The sequence below is a fragment of the Pagrus pagrus genome, assembly GCF_965226575.1.
Source record: "Pagrus pagrus genome assembly, chromosome: 11".
Classification (NCBI taxonomy): domain Eukaryota; kingdom Metazoa; phylum Chordata; class Actinopteri; order Spariformes; family Sparidae; genus Pagrus; species Pagrus pagrus.
In genome coordinates, this window is record NC_140195.1 from 3,754,915 (window position 1) to 3,769,925 (window position 15,011).

Below are 15,011 nucleotides of genomic sequence, written 5' to 3' on the forward strand. Positions count from 1 at the left end.
AGATGTATAGTTAAATTTACCTCTGAGCACATCTGAACTGTCAGTAGTCTTGTAATGTTTCTCAGCAGCCAGAAATCCAAACATAATGATTTTGTGACATAAAACCAGCTTCACACAATTCAGTTAAAGCTTTTATGTGAAGCTCAAACATTCACATAAATACTCACAATAACTGTTTATCAGTTTAAACTCAGCTAAATGAATGGTTGCTGCTCAGATGATATTGCAGACTCTTCACTGTGAGTCCTTTTTAAGTCATTCAGTTTGTGTTGACTCTTTCAGGTAAAGATCCAGGTGTGGCTGTGCAGTCCAATAATCTTGTGTTTTTGTCTTTACTAACAGAAATTAAAACGCATGACAGCAGGAATAGGAGTCATATTCATCTAAAGATGCAGTGCAGACATCTGTCTCACTAAACACAGCTCACAGGTGCCCCCTTGTGGTGAAAACACAGCATACAGCACTCACTCAAAATATTATAGTTACTGGACACTCAAATAATCTTGTGTCTTCAGGTTGAGTTGGCATGTTGGCTTGATGTTTGTATGTGTGGCAGGGGGTTAAATGAACACCTGCCACCTGTCAGATAGAGGGTAAATGTTGTCTGTGTGCGGGTAAAAACTTTCAGTCATGTTGCTGTTTTACTTACATTAATATTTTTAAAAAGTAATTCTTTAGTTATGAATAGTCAGAGATTAAAGTGACATGTTGACCTGTTTTTATATGATCAGTGACTCAGTGTTTAATGTTTAATGTGTTTAATTATAAAGATTTCCATTTATACAGAAGTGGAAGATTAGTTAGTGTAGATACGGACATAAATGAACTATAAGGAGTTTTTGCCCCTGTGACTCTCAGGCAGGGCTTCTAGGAACTCATTCACTTAGTTAGTGCTGAAACAACGTTTATAATGACAAAAATAATGTGTGAACAACTTGGATCAGACAAAATGACAAATATCCATATAGTTCATATAATTGGAAGTTTAATATTTTAAGCAATAAAACTGCTGACCAATCAAAATAAGCAAATAAAAAAATAATCAAGACATAATTGGAAAACAGATAACTCGTTATAATTAAGTATGACAGTCAACAAAAGCCACTGAGATAGACCAATACATTTTATTCTCCAATAATTTGATTGATTTGACGAATGTTAACATACTTTAGGGTCTCCCTCTGTGTTTTACAAGTGGACCACCTCACCTAAAGAAAACACATTTATAACAAGTAGAGCACTTTAATAAAATGAAACTCAACCCTATCAGGAAACGAGCACAGGCACAATTTCAGACAGCAAAGTGAGGCAAGTTTTACTGTAATTGTAAACTTAAGTCCTTCTTTTATATTCACCAGTAAAACAATTAGGGGCTCCAGCTGAACCCACTTCAGTGACATGACTTGCATGAAAGTCTTTTACATGGCAAAATAAAAAAAGCAAACAACTACTATAGATCTGCTGTCATCACAGACTGACTGGACAGAAAGTGACTGAACAGTCGCACTAAAATCTGTCTGTTGCTGAAAGAGCTTCAGATATTATAGAAATGAGAAAAGCTGAAGACAAAATGTTTTAGATAAAGCTTTACTGCTATGTGATACAAATACTTAAGATTAGCTTTAATTGATTCAAAGAATACACACACACACAAACTATCATTAATGAATAACAAAGTTAAAAATAAAACGTGTTTTTACACTTAAAAACCATATGTAAAACTGTTTTTTCTGAATATGAATCTGAATTGAATATGAATTAATTCTTCAACACAACATACAGGGACGCTTTGTACACTGTGATCAATGCCATTTCAAATCTCATGGCTGTAACAACAATTACATTCAGTAAAAACTCAATTACTAATTACAGAATATTAATTTCTTGCACAAATCTTTGGCTCATCTCTGACATGAGCAAACTCTCTCATTGAGTGACAACACAACCAGTTTCAGTTCATTATAATGTACATAAGGGTGCTCCGATTGGGAGGGCACAAATCGTTTTCGGCCGATATACGTTCATTTACCATCGGATAAACACGAGTCAGTTTGTTTGCGCACTGCTACAATGCCACAGCCACACACAGCCCAGGACTCTGCTGCTCCCTGGCTGCTAACAGCTAACTAGCTCTACCCCTGCCAATATCAATACAGATATTCAGCGCCCTCTTGGTTTAACCAGCGCAATATATTCTCAAGCTCCTACCAGAAAGCTGTTAGTGAGGGGACGGCGTTTGGTCGAGACCCGTAAGGAACCAACAGCTGACAGAGTTTTAAACAGTGGACTGTATTTTCAGTTTACAGTAAATAAATGACGATGGTGATCGATATCAGCTGATACTGCTTCCAGTGATCAGTGATCAGCCCCAAAAATCCTGATCGAAGCACCCTTTAATGTACAAACCAGTCTATTATGATATCACTCTGTGGTGTTCTGGCCCAGGGCCTATTCAAACACCCTCTGTGCATCATCAGCAAGCTTGTCGAGTGTATCGTTCAAAAAACTGTAAGTTATCTTAAAAGATAGGCCCATTGCTGCTGGGATTCCCAATACTGGAATGAATCTGGTCCCTTCCTCTGCTGCCCCTGATGCAGCTGTGCCTGCACATTGAGCCACCACCTTCATGATAAGATCAGGGGTTATTTTGGCTGCAGCCAGTGGTGATCTGATGACAGCCGTCAAATCATTAAATGGCACACTTGAGCTTTCAGCCAGACTCTTCAGTGATGTTACTTTTGTTAGATTTTTGCCAGATAGCGGATCCATATGCTAGAAAATGATGTGTATTGAGGTCAGATAAACATAATGACTAACATAATAAATGCACTCACTTCTTTACTGTGACAACTAGGCTGGTCAGGCTTCAATAATGGAAATCCAGTTATTAATCTTTGTTTCCATGATTCCATAAGTCTTTTACCTTTAATGCAGCTTTCTTTGATTCGTTCCTTAGTCGTGGTCTCACTGAACTCTCTCCGACGCCTTCTCTCATTGTATAAAACGTCGTCAATCTTTGAGCGAACAACGTAGAACTTTTTCTTCATCCTCTGGATGTCCTGAGCGAGTTTCACATCATTTTCTAAGAGGCGACTTCCTGAGATGATGATGAAGAAGTCAAACTTCTCAAATCCAACAAGTTTCAGGTACTGATCAGCCTGAAACTTGGGGGCGCCAACACCCGGAAGATCCCACAGTGTAACATTGGGACAGTTTGGATGGGGGTATGGTGTAACCTCTGAGGTGGTTTCTACACAACCAGTTGGGGCAGCTCCCTCAGCCCAGTCGTCTATACCTCTAAAGGCATTAATAAAGGTGGATTTACCAGCGCCGGTCTCTCCTGTGATGGCAATATTTAGAGGAGTGTTTTTCTTCTTGTCCAAATACTTTTGGATCTTTGCAATAGCTAAGTCTCGATTGTTGTTTTGTAGAGCTTCTTTAATTTCCTCAATTGATTCACGGTCCATGGTGATCCTTGATGACTGCAGTAAAAAAAAAAGAAAAAGAAAGTACACTATTATTTACCATCATGCACATACATAAATAGAAGGCAAAGTTTGGAGATATCACTGACAAGGTCAAACACAGTGTCACACAGCATGGAAAATAAATACTTAAATAACATTTCCTTTTGATGCCAGCTTGTGAATACAGCTGATGTGGTGTATTTTTGTCGTCAGTGGAACAACAGAATTACAAATACAATGAGATAAAATCTGGTTCGGCGAAACACTGCAGGTTTTTGCTGCAGTGTGGGAGCGTCTACATGCACAAGTCCTTGAACACCCACCGTGTCTCTCTCCCTCTCAATATCCCTTTGTGCTCTCAAGTTTGCCTGCACGCTCGCTCAACTTGAAATAGTGTTACGATGTGCCACAATTCTAGCTCATCTTTGAATCGATTTCTCAAAATAAATGATTAGTATTACTATTCCTGTGAAAATAATTTCGATCTATATCTCATGTGCTTGTAAACAATATTTATCTGAGCTTAAAATATCCCAATACTCTGAATTTAAGCACACATACGGCAATTCCAAAGGTTTGACAGAATATGTGTCATTAAACAAAACGGTAGTGACCTCAGCTAAACCTTTCATGGTTCAGAGTGGGCTGACAGAAAGAGAAATCATGAAGTTTTCCTTTCTAAAATATTGAAAGCTACTTACACGGATCTCTTCTTGATGTTGAAACCGATGATACGTGAACAGAGGCAACAATTTGCAGTGAATGTCTGATTCCAGCACGTGACTTGAAGTGTTGATCTTCAGCTACTGAAAATGTGGTTTCTACTTAGCTCCTTATATCAGCCATGAAGAAGTCGATCCAGTTTTTCCTGTTTATTACCCCTCACACACGGGCCAAAGCCCTGCAAAGAATGGCAGAGGATGTTATAGAAATAGAAATATTCTGGTCTCATTTAACCAGATGAGAGCGAGACTGTCAAACATTTACAGTCAGACACATATATCAAGTCAGTAGATGTTTGTGAAAAGAGCCAGATTTAAATATATATATGGAAGTTGGAATTCATATTTAATTGGCCCAGGTGGCCGCTCAAGTCGAGCATTTGTATGAGAAACTCTGAAAGTTGCTGACATGTAAAACAGAGCTGTGCAGCATTTTAAATGTTGTTTTAAAAATTGAAAGTCAATTCTATGAATGAAGCTGATATTAAATACAGCTCTAGAAACCGATCATAGCAACAAGCTTCACAAAAGCACAACGAACTGAAGATGGTTGGTTAATTGAGTAGTTAAACTACAAAAAATTACCCAAAGAGTAGTTGAAATACTTGATGCAGCACAAAATACGAATGTAGTTTAACTACTAGCAAGTTACAGCAAATTGTAGTTAAGCTATGTAGTTCAACTACATGTAGTTTAACACAGAAATCCAGTTAATGATTCCATAAGTCGCTTACCTTGGATGCAGTTTTCCTTGATTGTTGCCTTAGTCCTGGTCTCACTGAACTCTCTGACGCCTTCTCTCATTGTATAAATCGTTGTCAATCTTTGAGCGAACAAAGTAGAACTTTTTCTTCATCCTCTGGATCTCCTGAGCGAGTTTCACATCATTTTCTCTGAAGCAAGTTTCTGAGATGATGATGAAGAAGTCAAACTTCTTTTTCAGGTATTGATCAGCTGGAAACTCGTTGGGGCCAACACCCAGAAGGTCCCATACTGTAACATTGGGATACTTTGGATGGGGGTATGGTGTAACCACTGCGGTGGTTTCTACACAACCAGTAGGAGCAGCTCCCTCAGCCATGTTGTTTATGCCTCTAAAGGCATTAACAAAGGTGGATTTACCAGAACCGGCCTCTCCTGTGATGGCAATATTTAGTGGAGTGTTATTCTTGTCCAAATACTCTTGTTGCTTTGTAGAGCTTCTCTAATTTCTTCTTCTGATTCACGGTCCATGGTGATCCTTGATGAAAAAGAGAGTACACTATTATTTACCATCATGCACATACATAAATAGAGTGCATAGTTTGGAGTAGGGATGCACCGATTGATTGGCCGGCGACCGTATTTGGCCGATTTTCCCGTGATCAGCCATGACCGGCGACCGGCCGATCAGTCAGAGATATGCCGATTTTATGCCAGTCTTAATGCACTCGCGTGCCGTATGATCAACATCGCGCAGCATCAGCACCACACGTGCACGCACATGTAGTAGAGTAGACCTCGAGGATCACAACATGTCAGCTGTATCGAAATTCTTCAGTCTGAGTGAAGAAGTATGCGATATGCAACACCTGCAAGGACAAAGTTGGGCGTTGAGAGACAACACCAAAAACTTTTGGCTCAACCAATCTCATCCGACACTTAAAACAACATCACCTGGCGGAGTGTGCAAAGTTTGACGAAGCTAGCAAAGGCCAACACTCAGGGGCTAAAGGTAAACGCCAAGCTACAGCTAGCACTGACACAAGTCAGCTTGGCAAGTTTGCCTTGCATGGCGCACACATTACAGGTGGCAGTGAACGAGGGTCTGCTGTCCCAATGAAGCATCATTTACACGGTGAAAACTGCGAGGAAAATGATTGTAAAGTGGTTCGAAAAAATGAAATCAGAATCGGTATCGGCAGGTCAAACTCCATGAAAAACCGGAAATCGGAATTGGCCCAAAAAATGGCAATCGGTGCATCCCTAGTTTGGAGATATCACTGACAAGGTCAAGCACAGTGTGACACAGCATGGAAAATAAATACTTAAGTTACTTGTCACATTTCGTTTTGATGTCAGTTCGTGTATACAGTTGATACAGTGTATTTTTGTCCCCAGTGGAACATTAAAGAATAAACCAATACAATCAGACCAATAAGATTTTAATTAAGCCTAGGTTCATACTTTGTAATAACAGAGTGACAACTTTACCTGATGCTGTTGTGGAGAATGTGTCTTCAAGAAAAATATTGAGACTGCAGCTCGTGGGTTCGAACGACTTTATATGCAAAGAAGCTGAGACAAAGTTGTTTGTGTGTTCCCCTAATTTGTTTCCTGTTTTGATACTGTATGCAATTATAACCCTTATGCATTTAATGTATACTTATCAATGTTATGGACCACAGTTTGAGTGTTAAACCAAATAACACAAAATAATGACTTAATTTTAATTACTGAGCTTCTGTATGTCACTGTTCAAAACCTTGCGACAAAGTCCAACTGAATACTGGATACCAAATGGCTAAAATGTGTTTTTGTTTTTTTTAAATTACAAATTACTTTGTAAAACAAAAATATCTTGTGTTTTATTAGTATATATTTGAAAAGCAAGTACCTGTAATCAGTTATTGTAAGATACGTATTGATGTATCCGTGCCCATCTCTTCTTGTTCACGATCAAGACATTTTTAATCAGTTAAATTGTTAACAGCTGATTCTGATTATGGGGATGGTTGTAACTTTTTCTTATAAGCTGTTACAACCATCCCCACCCATGTCAGCCATTGTTTAGCTAGCTGTATCAGCATGGTGGTTTGTAATTAGCATAGATGAAATGCCTCACATTTCACATAAGAACCTACTCTTTAAACTAATACAAGTTACCTAATTCAAACTTCAACAGTATCAGTGCTAATCAAAATATAGACTTGGTCCAAGTTGGCTGTTACAACTATCCCTTTGTTACAACCATCCCCTGTCTACCCTACATACGTCACCGTCCCGGTCATTGTTGCCAGTTTTGGATCAGACAGACATGATGATCCTCCCTTGCCGCCATATCAACAACAAGTAGGCTACGGTTCACTGTAGATACCTGGGTTGCCAGGTCAGAGCAGAGGTCAGACATTCAGTCAATTCAGCAGATGATGCATCAGTTCTGGGGCCCTCTAGTGGCCGCGGGGCCCTAAGTTTCTCTCAGAGCCTTTGAATATATGAAAGTAAATTACTAAATACTTTTTTAAAAGTAAAATATTGGTGGGACTGAAGTTGAAGCTGTAATATTATGATTTGGAAAAAGGGCCATGAGATATCAAGTCAAAACATTTACCTGAAATTTATTTTTTTAAAAGTTAAAGTTGTAATATATGAGAACAAAGTACACAGGTGAACATAAGGGATAACTGAACCTCTATTTTAGTTTATGTTTCATCAATAAGACAAAAGTAGGCAAACATCATCATCATGACGACCTCTGAGACAGATAACTTTTACTAAACTTGTAGTTTATTATCATTATTATTATTGTTGTTGTTATTATTATTATTATTATTATTATTATTATTATTATTCATTGTATTTTTTTCCCAGTTTGAAACGGCATCCATTTTGGGGTTATTTAGTTCCACCTGCTGGCCACCAGGGGGAACTACATTGACGTTACAACCCGGTGTGACGTATGTTCCTGTGACGCGCAGAAATTTTAAACTATCGTCCTTCTCAGTGATGGCGGCTTCGTTTCGTTCTCTCCCTGCAAGCTGTAATAACAAATGGTACTACACCCGACAACAGATCGACAACAGCCCATCTCGGCGAGCTGGACTTGATCCGGACAAGGAACTGTCCTACAGACAACAGGCAGCGAACCTGCTCCAGGACATGGGACAGCGGCTCAATGTGTATCTTTTTGCCGAGGGACGGCTAGCCTCTCAGCTAGCCACCGTTAGCTTGTTAGCTAGCGAAGTTTAGCTCCGCATGAAGCCGGTTCGACCGAGAGCAGGGCTGGTGATTGTTTCGGTGTTTCGTTCGAAGGCCTTTGGTTTGTTTGTGTGTTTCCCGTCTGTTTCACACGGTGGTTTGTGAGTTTACTGTGTTAACGTTAGCAAGCTAACGGTATTCCGACAGCGGCGTAGTAGGCTAACCTGAAGGCCTGTGTGGTCTGCGGGCCTACAGGACGTTAGCATTAGCTTTACCTCTTACTGTCACTGTTAGGAAGGAAAAGGTCGAGAGTGGAACAACATTCCTTAGATAATATGTTTAAGTGTGTTTGTGAGTACGTGTTTTATCTATACAGTCAACCCTCGTCTGTGTTTTTTCTAAATCCCGGTCTTCTAGTCACCTCTGAGAAATGTGTGAAGCTAGCAGGGGTTTCAACTTTGTTGTTCTGCCACTGATGTGGTAAAAGCTGATCTGATATTGATTTCCATTAGTCATTAACTGACTTAAAGCCCTTTTAATCATGTTATTACACATGCAGATTAATGACCCCACTCATATTCACCATAACAACTACTACAGGTGTTTTGATCTGTACTGTTTGATGCATTGTCCTTAACCACCATGTTTCAGGTCCCAACTTACAATAAATACAGCCATTGTGTACATGCATCGATTCTACATGGTCCAATCATTTACCAGGTTTCATAGAAATGTAAGTATTGTTTATCATGCTTACCTGAAGTCCCTAATTAACTGTCTTGTGTTTATGTCGTTCAACTCGTGGACTTATTTTGCTCTCCCGTCACCAGGTTATTTCTCCTGCCGCGCTCTTCCTCGCTGCAAAAGTTGAGGAGCAGCCCCGTAAGCTGGAACATGTTATAAAGGTGGCCCACGCATGCCTCAATCCTCAGGATCCTTCTCCAGATGTACGCAGTGATGTAAGTGTTGGGCTGTAGTGGAAATTGCCTATAATTGTGTTCCTTCTCCTCCTGCGTTTACCTATTAGGGTAGTGATTATATCTCCATGACAATATTTGAAAAATAAGATGTACTTTGACTTTAGATGGAGTCACCTTTTAAGTTTCTAAATTTTTTTTATATGACGCTCATCATCACAATGTCCTTCTCCTAGACTGTATGATTTTCTAACAGCAGCTGATGCTTTTAAATTGTGATGTATCTTGGCTTAAAAAGTTACACAACTCTTTTGTTTTTTCCTTCGTTATTCCTCCTTTTCACATTGCTTATGCTGGGTGTAATTACGCTTTATGAGTTTTTCAGTGTTGAGCTGTTGCACGTCAGATGTTGAGACTGTGGCTACATCTTTTGAGAGCTCAAAAGACAAAATGCATTGTTTGTGTAGGTTTTCAGTCATCCAGGGGATGTGATGTTTAGCAGTTGTAAAACGACTCTATGTAGCGTTAATCATCTTAGTACATGGCTGTTTAGGCTTCGTCAGATCTACATGAAAGGTGGGTTTGATGTGTTAGACAGAGGTTAGAGGCCTCCCAGTGAGTAACGTGCCTGTCCTCTCAACCTCAGGCCTACCTGCAACAAGCCCAAGACCTGGTCATTCTTGAGAGCATAATACTCCAGACCTTGGGTAAGTTGGGAAGGAAGAACTGGGTCCCTTGATTTCCCTCCAGAAACACATGTGATTCTAAAAAATAGTGCTAACCTGTTTTACTTTCGTCCACAGAAAATCTGTAAGCGATTAGCAGCACTGGAAAGAGACATTCACGCCTCACATTAGCTGCCCTTACTCATTTGTTCCTTTTTTTATATTGTGTCGTAACTTTGTGCATTTCCCTCCTTTTTCTTGCCACCTATTTGAAGACTCTGATAAATCGCAGCATTATCACAAACAATGGCCATTGCAAGCTCGCTATAACCTGCTTAATCCTTTCCCATGCATTCAAGCTTGGAAAAAGACGGCTGAAGAAGATAACATTGGCGTACATTGAAATAAAAACTGAATTGTTTTTTAAAATCTCTTTTTTTTAAGAGCCAATGTCGAACAACAAAGCAAGAGTTGGGAAATGGCTTATAATTTTATGTTTTTCACGTCCATCTGGTGTTTTCCAGTCGTCCGGGATGTTATTGGACCCCATGCAAAATAATATTCCACATTATTTGCAACACATAGTTTGTTATAACAGTGTTCATTTTCTATTTTTCAGGGACCTTTCTTAATCTTTATCATGGAAATTGGATGGAAAGAAATGTATGTGCTGCATGTATTTGTTTCATTTATCAAACCATCTCTCTTTTTGTCCCTTTTTATTACAGCTTTTGAAATCACCATTGACCACCCGCATACTCATGTTGTCAAGTGCACTCAGCTTGTCAGAGGTGAGCATTGACTCTTCAATTTTGATAAACTCTGTTTGGATTTTGTTTATTTATTGTAACTTTGCAAATGAGATAAATAATTAGCAGATTTTAAGTGTGTTTTTTTGTTTTGTTGTTGTTCCAGCGAGTAAGGATTTGGCTCAAACGTCATACTTTATGGCTACAAACAGGTATATTCACAGTTCACTATGAAACTCAAGCTTCTGTATTGTTTGCTATGCTCCATTAAAATTCTCTAACTCAATATACTGAATGTCTGTTCTCTCTCCTCCCGTTTCTGTTTTTATTTCTTGCCGGAACGTATCCTGCCACGTAGTCTGCACTTGACCACGTTCTGCCTGCAGTATAGTCCGCCCGTGGTGGCCTGTGTGTGCATCCATCTTGCCTGCAAATGGTCCAACTGGGAGATCCCTGTGTCCACGGATGGCAAACACTGGTGGGAGTATGTTGATCCCACAGTTACCCTCGAGCTGCTGGATGGTATGTGCTGTAAATTACCTCATAATTCGGTCCATTCCAAGCAGGAAAAATGTGTTTGAAAAGGACCAATAAGTCATAAACCACTTTAATATTAGGACTCAAAACCTTTAACTTTGCCTGTTTTTCTTCGCTTGCTTCTTCATAACTTCTTTCAGAGCTCACACATGAGTTCCTGCAGATTTTGGAGAAAACACCCAGTCGGTTGAAACGGATTCGCAACTGGAAGGTACACAGTTTTCTCATTGCTTCTTTGTGGCAAGTTCAGGGATGACATTCTGCTTAGGTGTATTTTTGTTGATTGTCTGTTTTCCTGTCTCTCAGGCTGGAGGTCAGACACCAAAAGCCAAGCCAAAAGTCCAGGAGGAGGGTGACCAGAGGGACACCATGATGAGCATGATCTCCATGGCTTCATCAGAGAGCACCGTGGCAGGCCTGATGAGCCTCTCAGCTCCACCCTCTGCCTCGTCTTCCTCATCCACGGGTGACAAGGAGAAGGGTGCATCTGGCAGCGCTCAGACTTGGAGCGGAAAAGGTGCAGCTGTATCTGAGCAGCAGCAGCAGCAGCAGCAGCAGCAACAGCAGCAGCAATCCAACAACGAAGTTCACGCCCCAGCTAAGGTATCGCTGAGTGAGTACCGTGCCAAGAACGCAGATGTCCTGGCCGCTCAGAAGAGGAAGCTGGAGAACATGGAGGCCAGCGTCAAGAGGGACTATGCCAACGCTGCCCAGGCTCTTATTGGTCAGCAGCAGAGGAAGGAGAAGCAGCAGCATCATCACCAGCAGTCCAGCTCCTCCTCCTCTGACATGTCGAATCCGTCCCCCATTATTCTGAAAATCCCCCTGGAGAAGGAGAGGCACGACAGGAGTTCTCTCAAAATGCGTTTCCCCCTAGCTGGAGGAGGAGGAGGCAGCGGGCACAGTGCCAGCGCCCGGGGTCAGGATCAGGACATCAAAGTCCGGATACGAGTGCCTGAGAAGCAAAGGGGGAGTTCAGGAGAGGAGGGCAAGAGCAGGGACAAACACAGGGAACGCTCTAACCACCACCACCATCACCACCACCACCATCACCATTCCTCCTCTAGCGGTGCCTCACTCTCCTCTTCACACAAACATTCATCTAGTTCCAGTGGGGCAGTAGGAAGCAGCAAAAAAGTCCCCAGTGACTCTTCTAGAACGGGCTCTTCATCCTCCTCTGCCTCACGTAAGAGGACACACTCCCAAGATCCCACAGCGGGCTCTCACCCTGCCTCTAAAGCCAGCAAGTCGTCTAGGAATCCCTACCAGCTACCGTCCCTGTCTTCCTCCTCTGGGCAAACTCTGGGGCATGGTCCTGACATTCTGCCCACGCTGGGCCTTCCCCACCACCAAGGGAGTTTTTCACACTCCAAAGGCGACAAGACAGACACTAATGGGCATGGTGCAGCAGGCGGAGCCCAGTCGAACGAGTACCAGGACACTTTTGAAATGCTGAACTCACTTTTGAGTGCGCAGGGGGTCCAGCCGTCCCAGCCGTCCATGTTTGACTACAGATCCCAATATGGGGACTACCGGTACAGTGGTGGCTCCAGAGGGGGCAACCCCAGGCCCCCACCTCTGCCTTCAGATCCACCTCCCCCACTGCCGCCGTTACCCAAATGAGTTGGTCGGGAGACGTATTATGTACATTGTACTTGACATCACAAAAATACATATTATTACATAAAGTATTGGTTATTTTTTATTTTTATTTTTTTTTAACTCACCAATCATTTTTAAAGGCATCAGCTTGACAGCAGCGAAATGTAGTGGTGAGATAAAAACATTTTAAACCTTTTCCTTTTTTCAGTTCGCTTGTGGGGCAATAATGAGAGGCTTTAAAAGCTTGAAAATGTGATTAAAAAAAAATTTACAGAAAAGTGTAGATAATGTTTTGCTCTTCTGTTCAACTCAAATGAAATGTGATGACAGGACCTGGTATTTTTACCATCACTGTTTTTGGAGGAAGTCATCATCTTGAAATCATGAGGAAACTAAAAGATTTCCATCACGTACCTGTTAGGTCTTCTTATTGACTGTCTTTTTATAATGTTTTTATAGTATGTTATTTATTGATTGAATGCTTTTAAAAAAACATAGTCCCCTTTTCTACCTTTTTAAGGTTTCCCCTCTGTTTTCTTTTGGGCAGAGGGATATTTCTTCATCAAGACTGTACAGGCTAGTTTGAGAGTGCATGTCTCCAAAGCCATCTTTTTAATATTTTTGTCTTTTTTAAAATATATTTTTCTTTTAACAGCCATAACCTAAAGAAAATAGGTGACTGCCCCACCCCTGGTGTTCTATTTTATTTCCTGCATTATTTGGTAAACTTGTACAAAGACTGTAAAATGTTTAAAACAAACATGAAATATTTTTTACTTTTTGTTATAAAAAAATGTGCAAAAAAAATATGTAAATTAAGGAAGCGTGTACTTCTGTTTTTAGATTTTTGAGTGTTGCAGTCATTGTTTTAAATGGTTGTAAAATATTCATATTCAGTTCTCTGATTACACTAATGGACAGTTCATACCAACGATATACATCTGTAGTTTATCAAAGAGCTCAGAAAGCTCAAACATATCAACCTGGTATGGTCACAATGAAGGAAGAGCCAACAAAATCTGTCATTGATCTGTCACATGTTCATTACTTTAGGTGAGCACAGCTAAGTGCAAACATGAAAAAGGCAGCATGTGATATATGACATTTAAGTGCTGTTGGAAAACGCAACATGCACCGTCAGAACAGTCGCCCTGAAACTGCCCCCAAAAAGTTTTCCTGCCAGTGCTTTCTTTGTGGTGACCATATTGATCACAGTATATAATAAAGTATTCAAAAAAAACACACAATATCAAAGACTAATCAAATGCCATCTGTCTGTCATTTCATGTTATGGTTGACTTTCATTTATGCGTTTTCTTTGGTGATGTTTGAAATGTGTAAAACCCAGTGTGCACCTGTCTGTTTATTTGACAGGTCTGATGTAATGTTAAAGCGTTTCTTTTTACTCGATACCTTCAAACTACATTTGGTGGATATTCAGCTTCAGATTGTTGTTTATAATCCATCCACAAGCCATGATTCATCAAAAATGTTTGCACGTGTTCCTCAGTTCTGTAAATCATACACTGCAAGCAGGTTTTCAAGATACCTCCACTACAAGGTCATAAGCATGAAGTATAATACTGTTTAATTAATTTGAATTAATGAAGAATTTGTGTTTGAGCAAATAGCAGCAGAGGTGCCATTTGTTGGCAAAAGAATCGGGTATCATCTGTACATTTAATTCAAAGTTTATGGTTTTGATTGTATAGTATTACTGCTCTTTACCTGCTTTCTTTTATCAGTTTCTAATCCAAAACTCATTTTAGGCAGTTCACAGTAATGCAGTACAACAAAGCAGCCATACAATTGTAAAATATTTTTGTTCCCATGATTATATGGAAGATACGCTGTCAGAGTACAGCTCTTTGCTCAGGCAGCAGAGGTTTTATTAGTTATTCAACTCTTGGTTGTAACAGGGAAACAGTAAATGCACTGAATATTTATCTCAGTAGGTTTGCCTACAATGCAAATGATGACAAAGTGTTACATGTATAATGCTTAGACTATTAGAACAGATGTCCGATATATCATTGCCATTTTTAAAAAAAGAAAAAGAATAATGTTTTATTTGATCTGGACAAATCTTCCAATTTAAGTATTAACTTTATGCTGTGAGAAAGTCATACAAAAGGACGCCCATTTCAAAACAAACCCACGTGAGAAAAATGGAAGACGCTCATGCAACCTAACAATGCAAAATCACAAAGCTACAGCAAGTTTCATGTTTTTCACGTCTCGGTGGTTTTAGTGACACTCAGGTCTGGAAATGAAACGTTATGGGATTTTTTTTTTTTTTTTTTTTTTCGTTTTCAGTTACAAGGTTATATGTGAACACTGTTCTTTTTGATATTATGTGGTTGCTTTATTCTCAATTAAAGTCAATAAATATTTTAAGAAAACGCTCGTTGTGCTGCTTGTTTTGATGCAACTTCAATGCTGCAGGATTGAGGGT

General features: G+C 40.0%; 3 protein-coding genes across 4 annotated transcripts in view; 1 reads left to right on the top strand and 2 right to left on the bottom strand.

Annotated features, from left to right (window-relative positions):
- The window catches only part of LOC311265182 (interferon-inducible GTPase 5-like), a 202,907-nt gene extending 198,543 nt beyond the window's left edge, over positions 1-4,364 (bottom strand). Inside the window, exons 1-2 of the mRNA XM_084366575.1 lie at positions 4,169-4,364; positions 2,924-3,482 (exon numbers count right to left, since the gene is read on the bottom strand). Coding sequence (XP_084222701.1) covers positions 2,924-3,467 — 544 coding nt within the window. The 5' untranslated portion in view covers positions 3,468-3,482; positions 4,169-4,364. The remainder of the gene's footprint in view (positions 1-2,923; positions 3,483-4,168) is intronic.
- A 321-nt stretch (positions 4,365-4,685) lies between these two features.
- Positions 4,686-6,016, bottom strand: LOC311264713 (T-cell-specific guanine nucleotide triphosphate-binding protein 2-like; the record flags this gene model as incomplete). The annotated part of the gene is given in 4 exon segments (XM_084365804.1): positions 4,686-4,729; positions 4,924-4,973; positions 4,975-5,393; positions 5,933-6,016. Coding segments are annotated over 4 exon segments (597 nt in total).
- Positions 6,017-7,871: 1,855 nt separating this feature from the next.
- On the top strand, positions 7,872-14,958 carry ccnt1 (cyclin T1). Of its 2 annotated transcripts, none has more exons than XM_084366572.1 (9): positions 7,872-8,067; positions 8,738-8,819; positions 8,917-9,045; positions 9,650-9,710; positions 10,397-10,459; positions 10,584-10,629; positions 10,776-10,939; positions 11,095-11,165; positions 11,261-14,958. In XM_084366572.1, exons 1-9 carry the CDS (start codon positions 7,895-7,897, stop codon positions 12,575-12,577), a joined length of 2,106 nt encoding a protein of 701 aa, XP_084222698.1. In that variant the 5' UTR covers positions 7,872-7,894; the 3' UTR covers positions 12,578-14,958. The 2 variants fall into 2 exon arrangements, with proteins under 2 accessions (XP_084222698.1, XP_084222697.1); XM_084366571.1 differs by having other exon boundaries at positions 10,397-10,458; positions 10,574-10,629.
- The last annotated feature ends 53 nt before the right edge of the window (positions 14,959-15,011 follow it).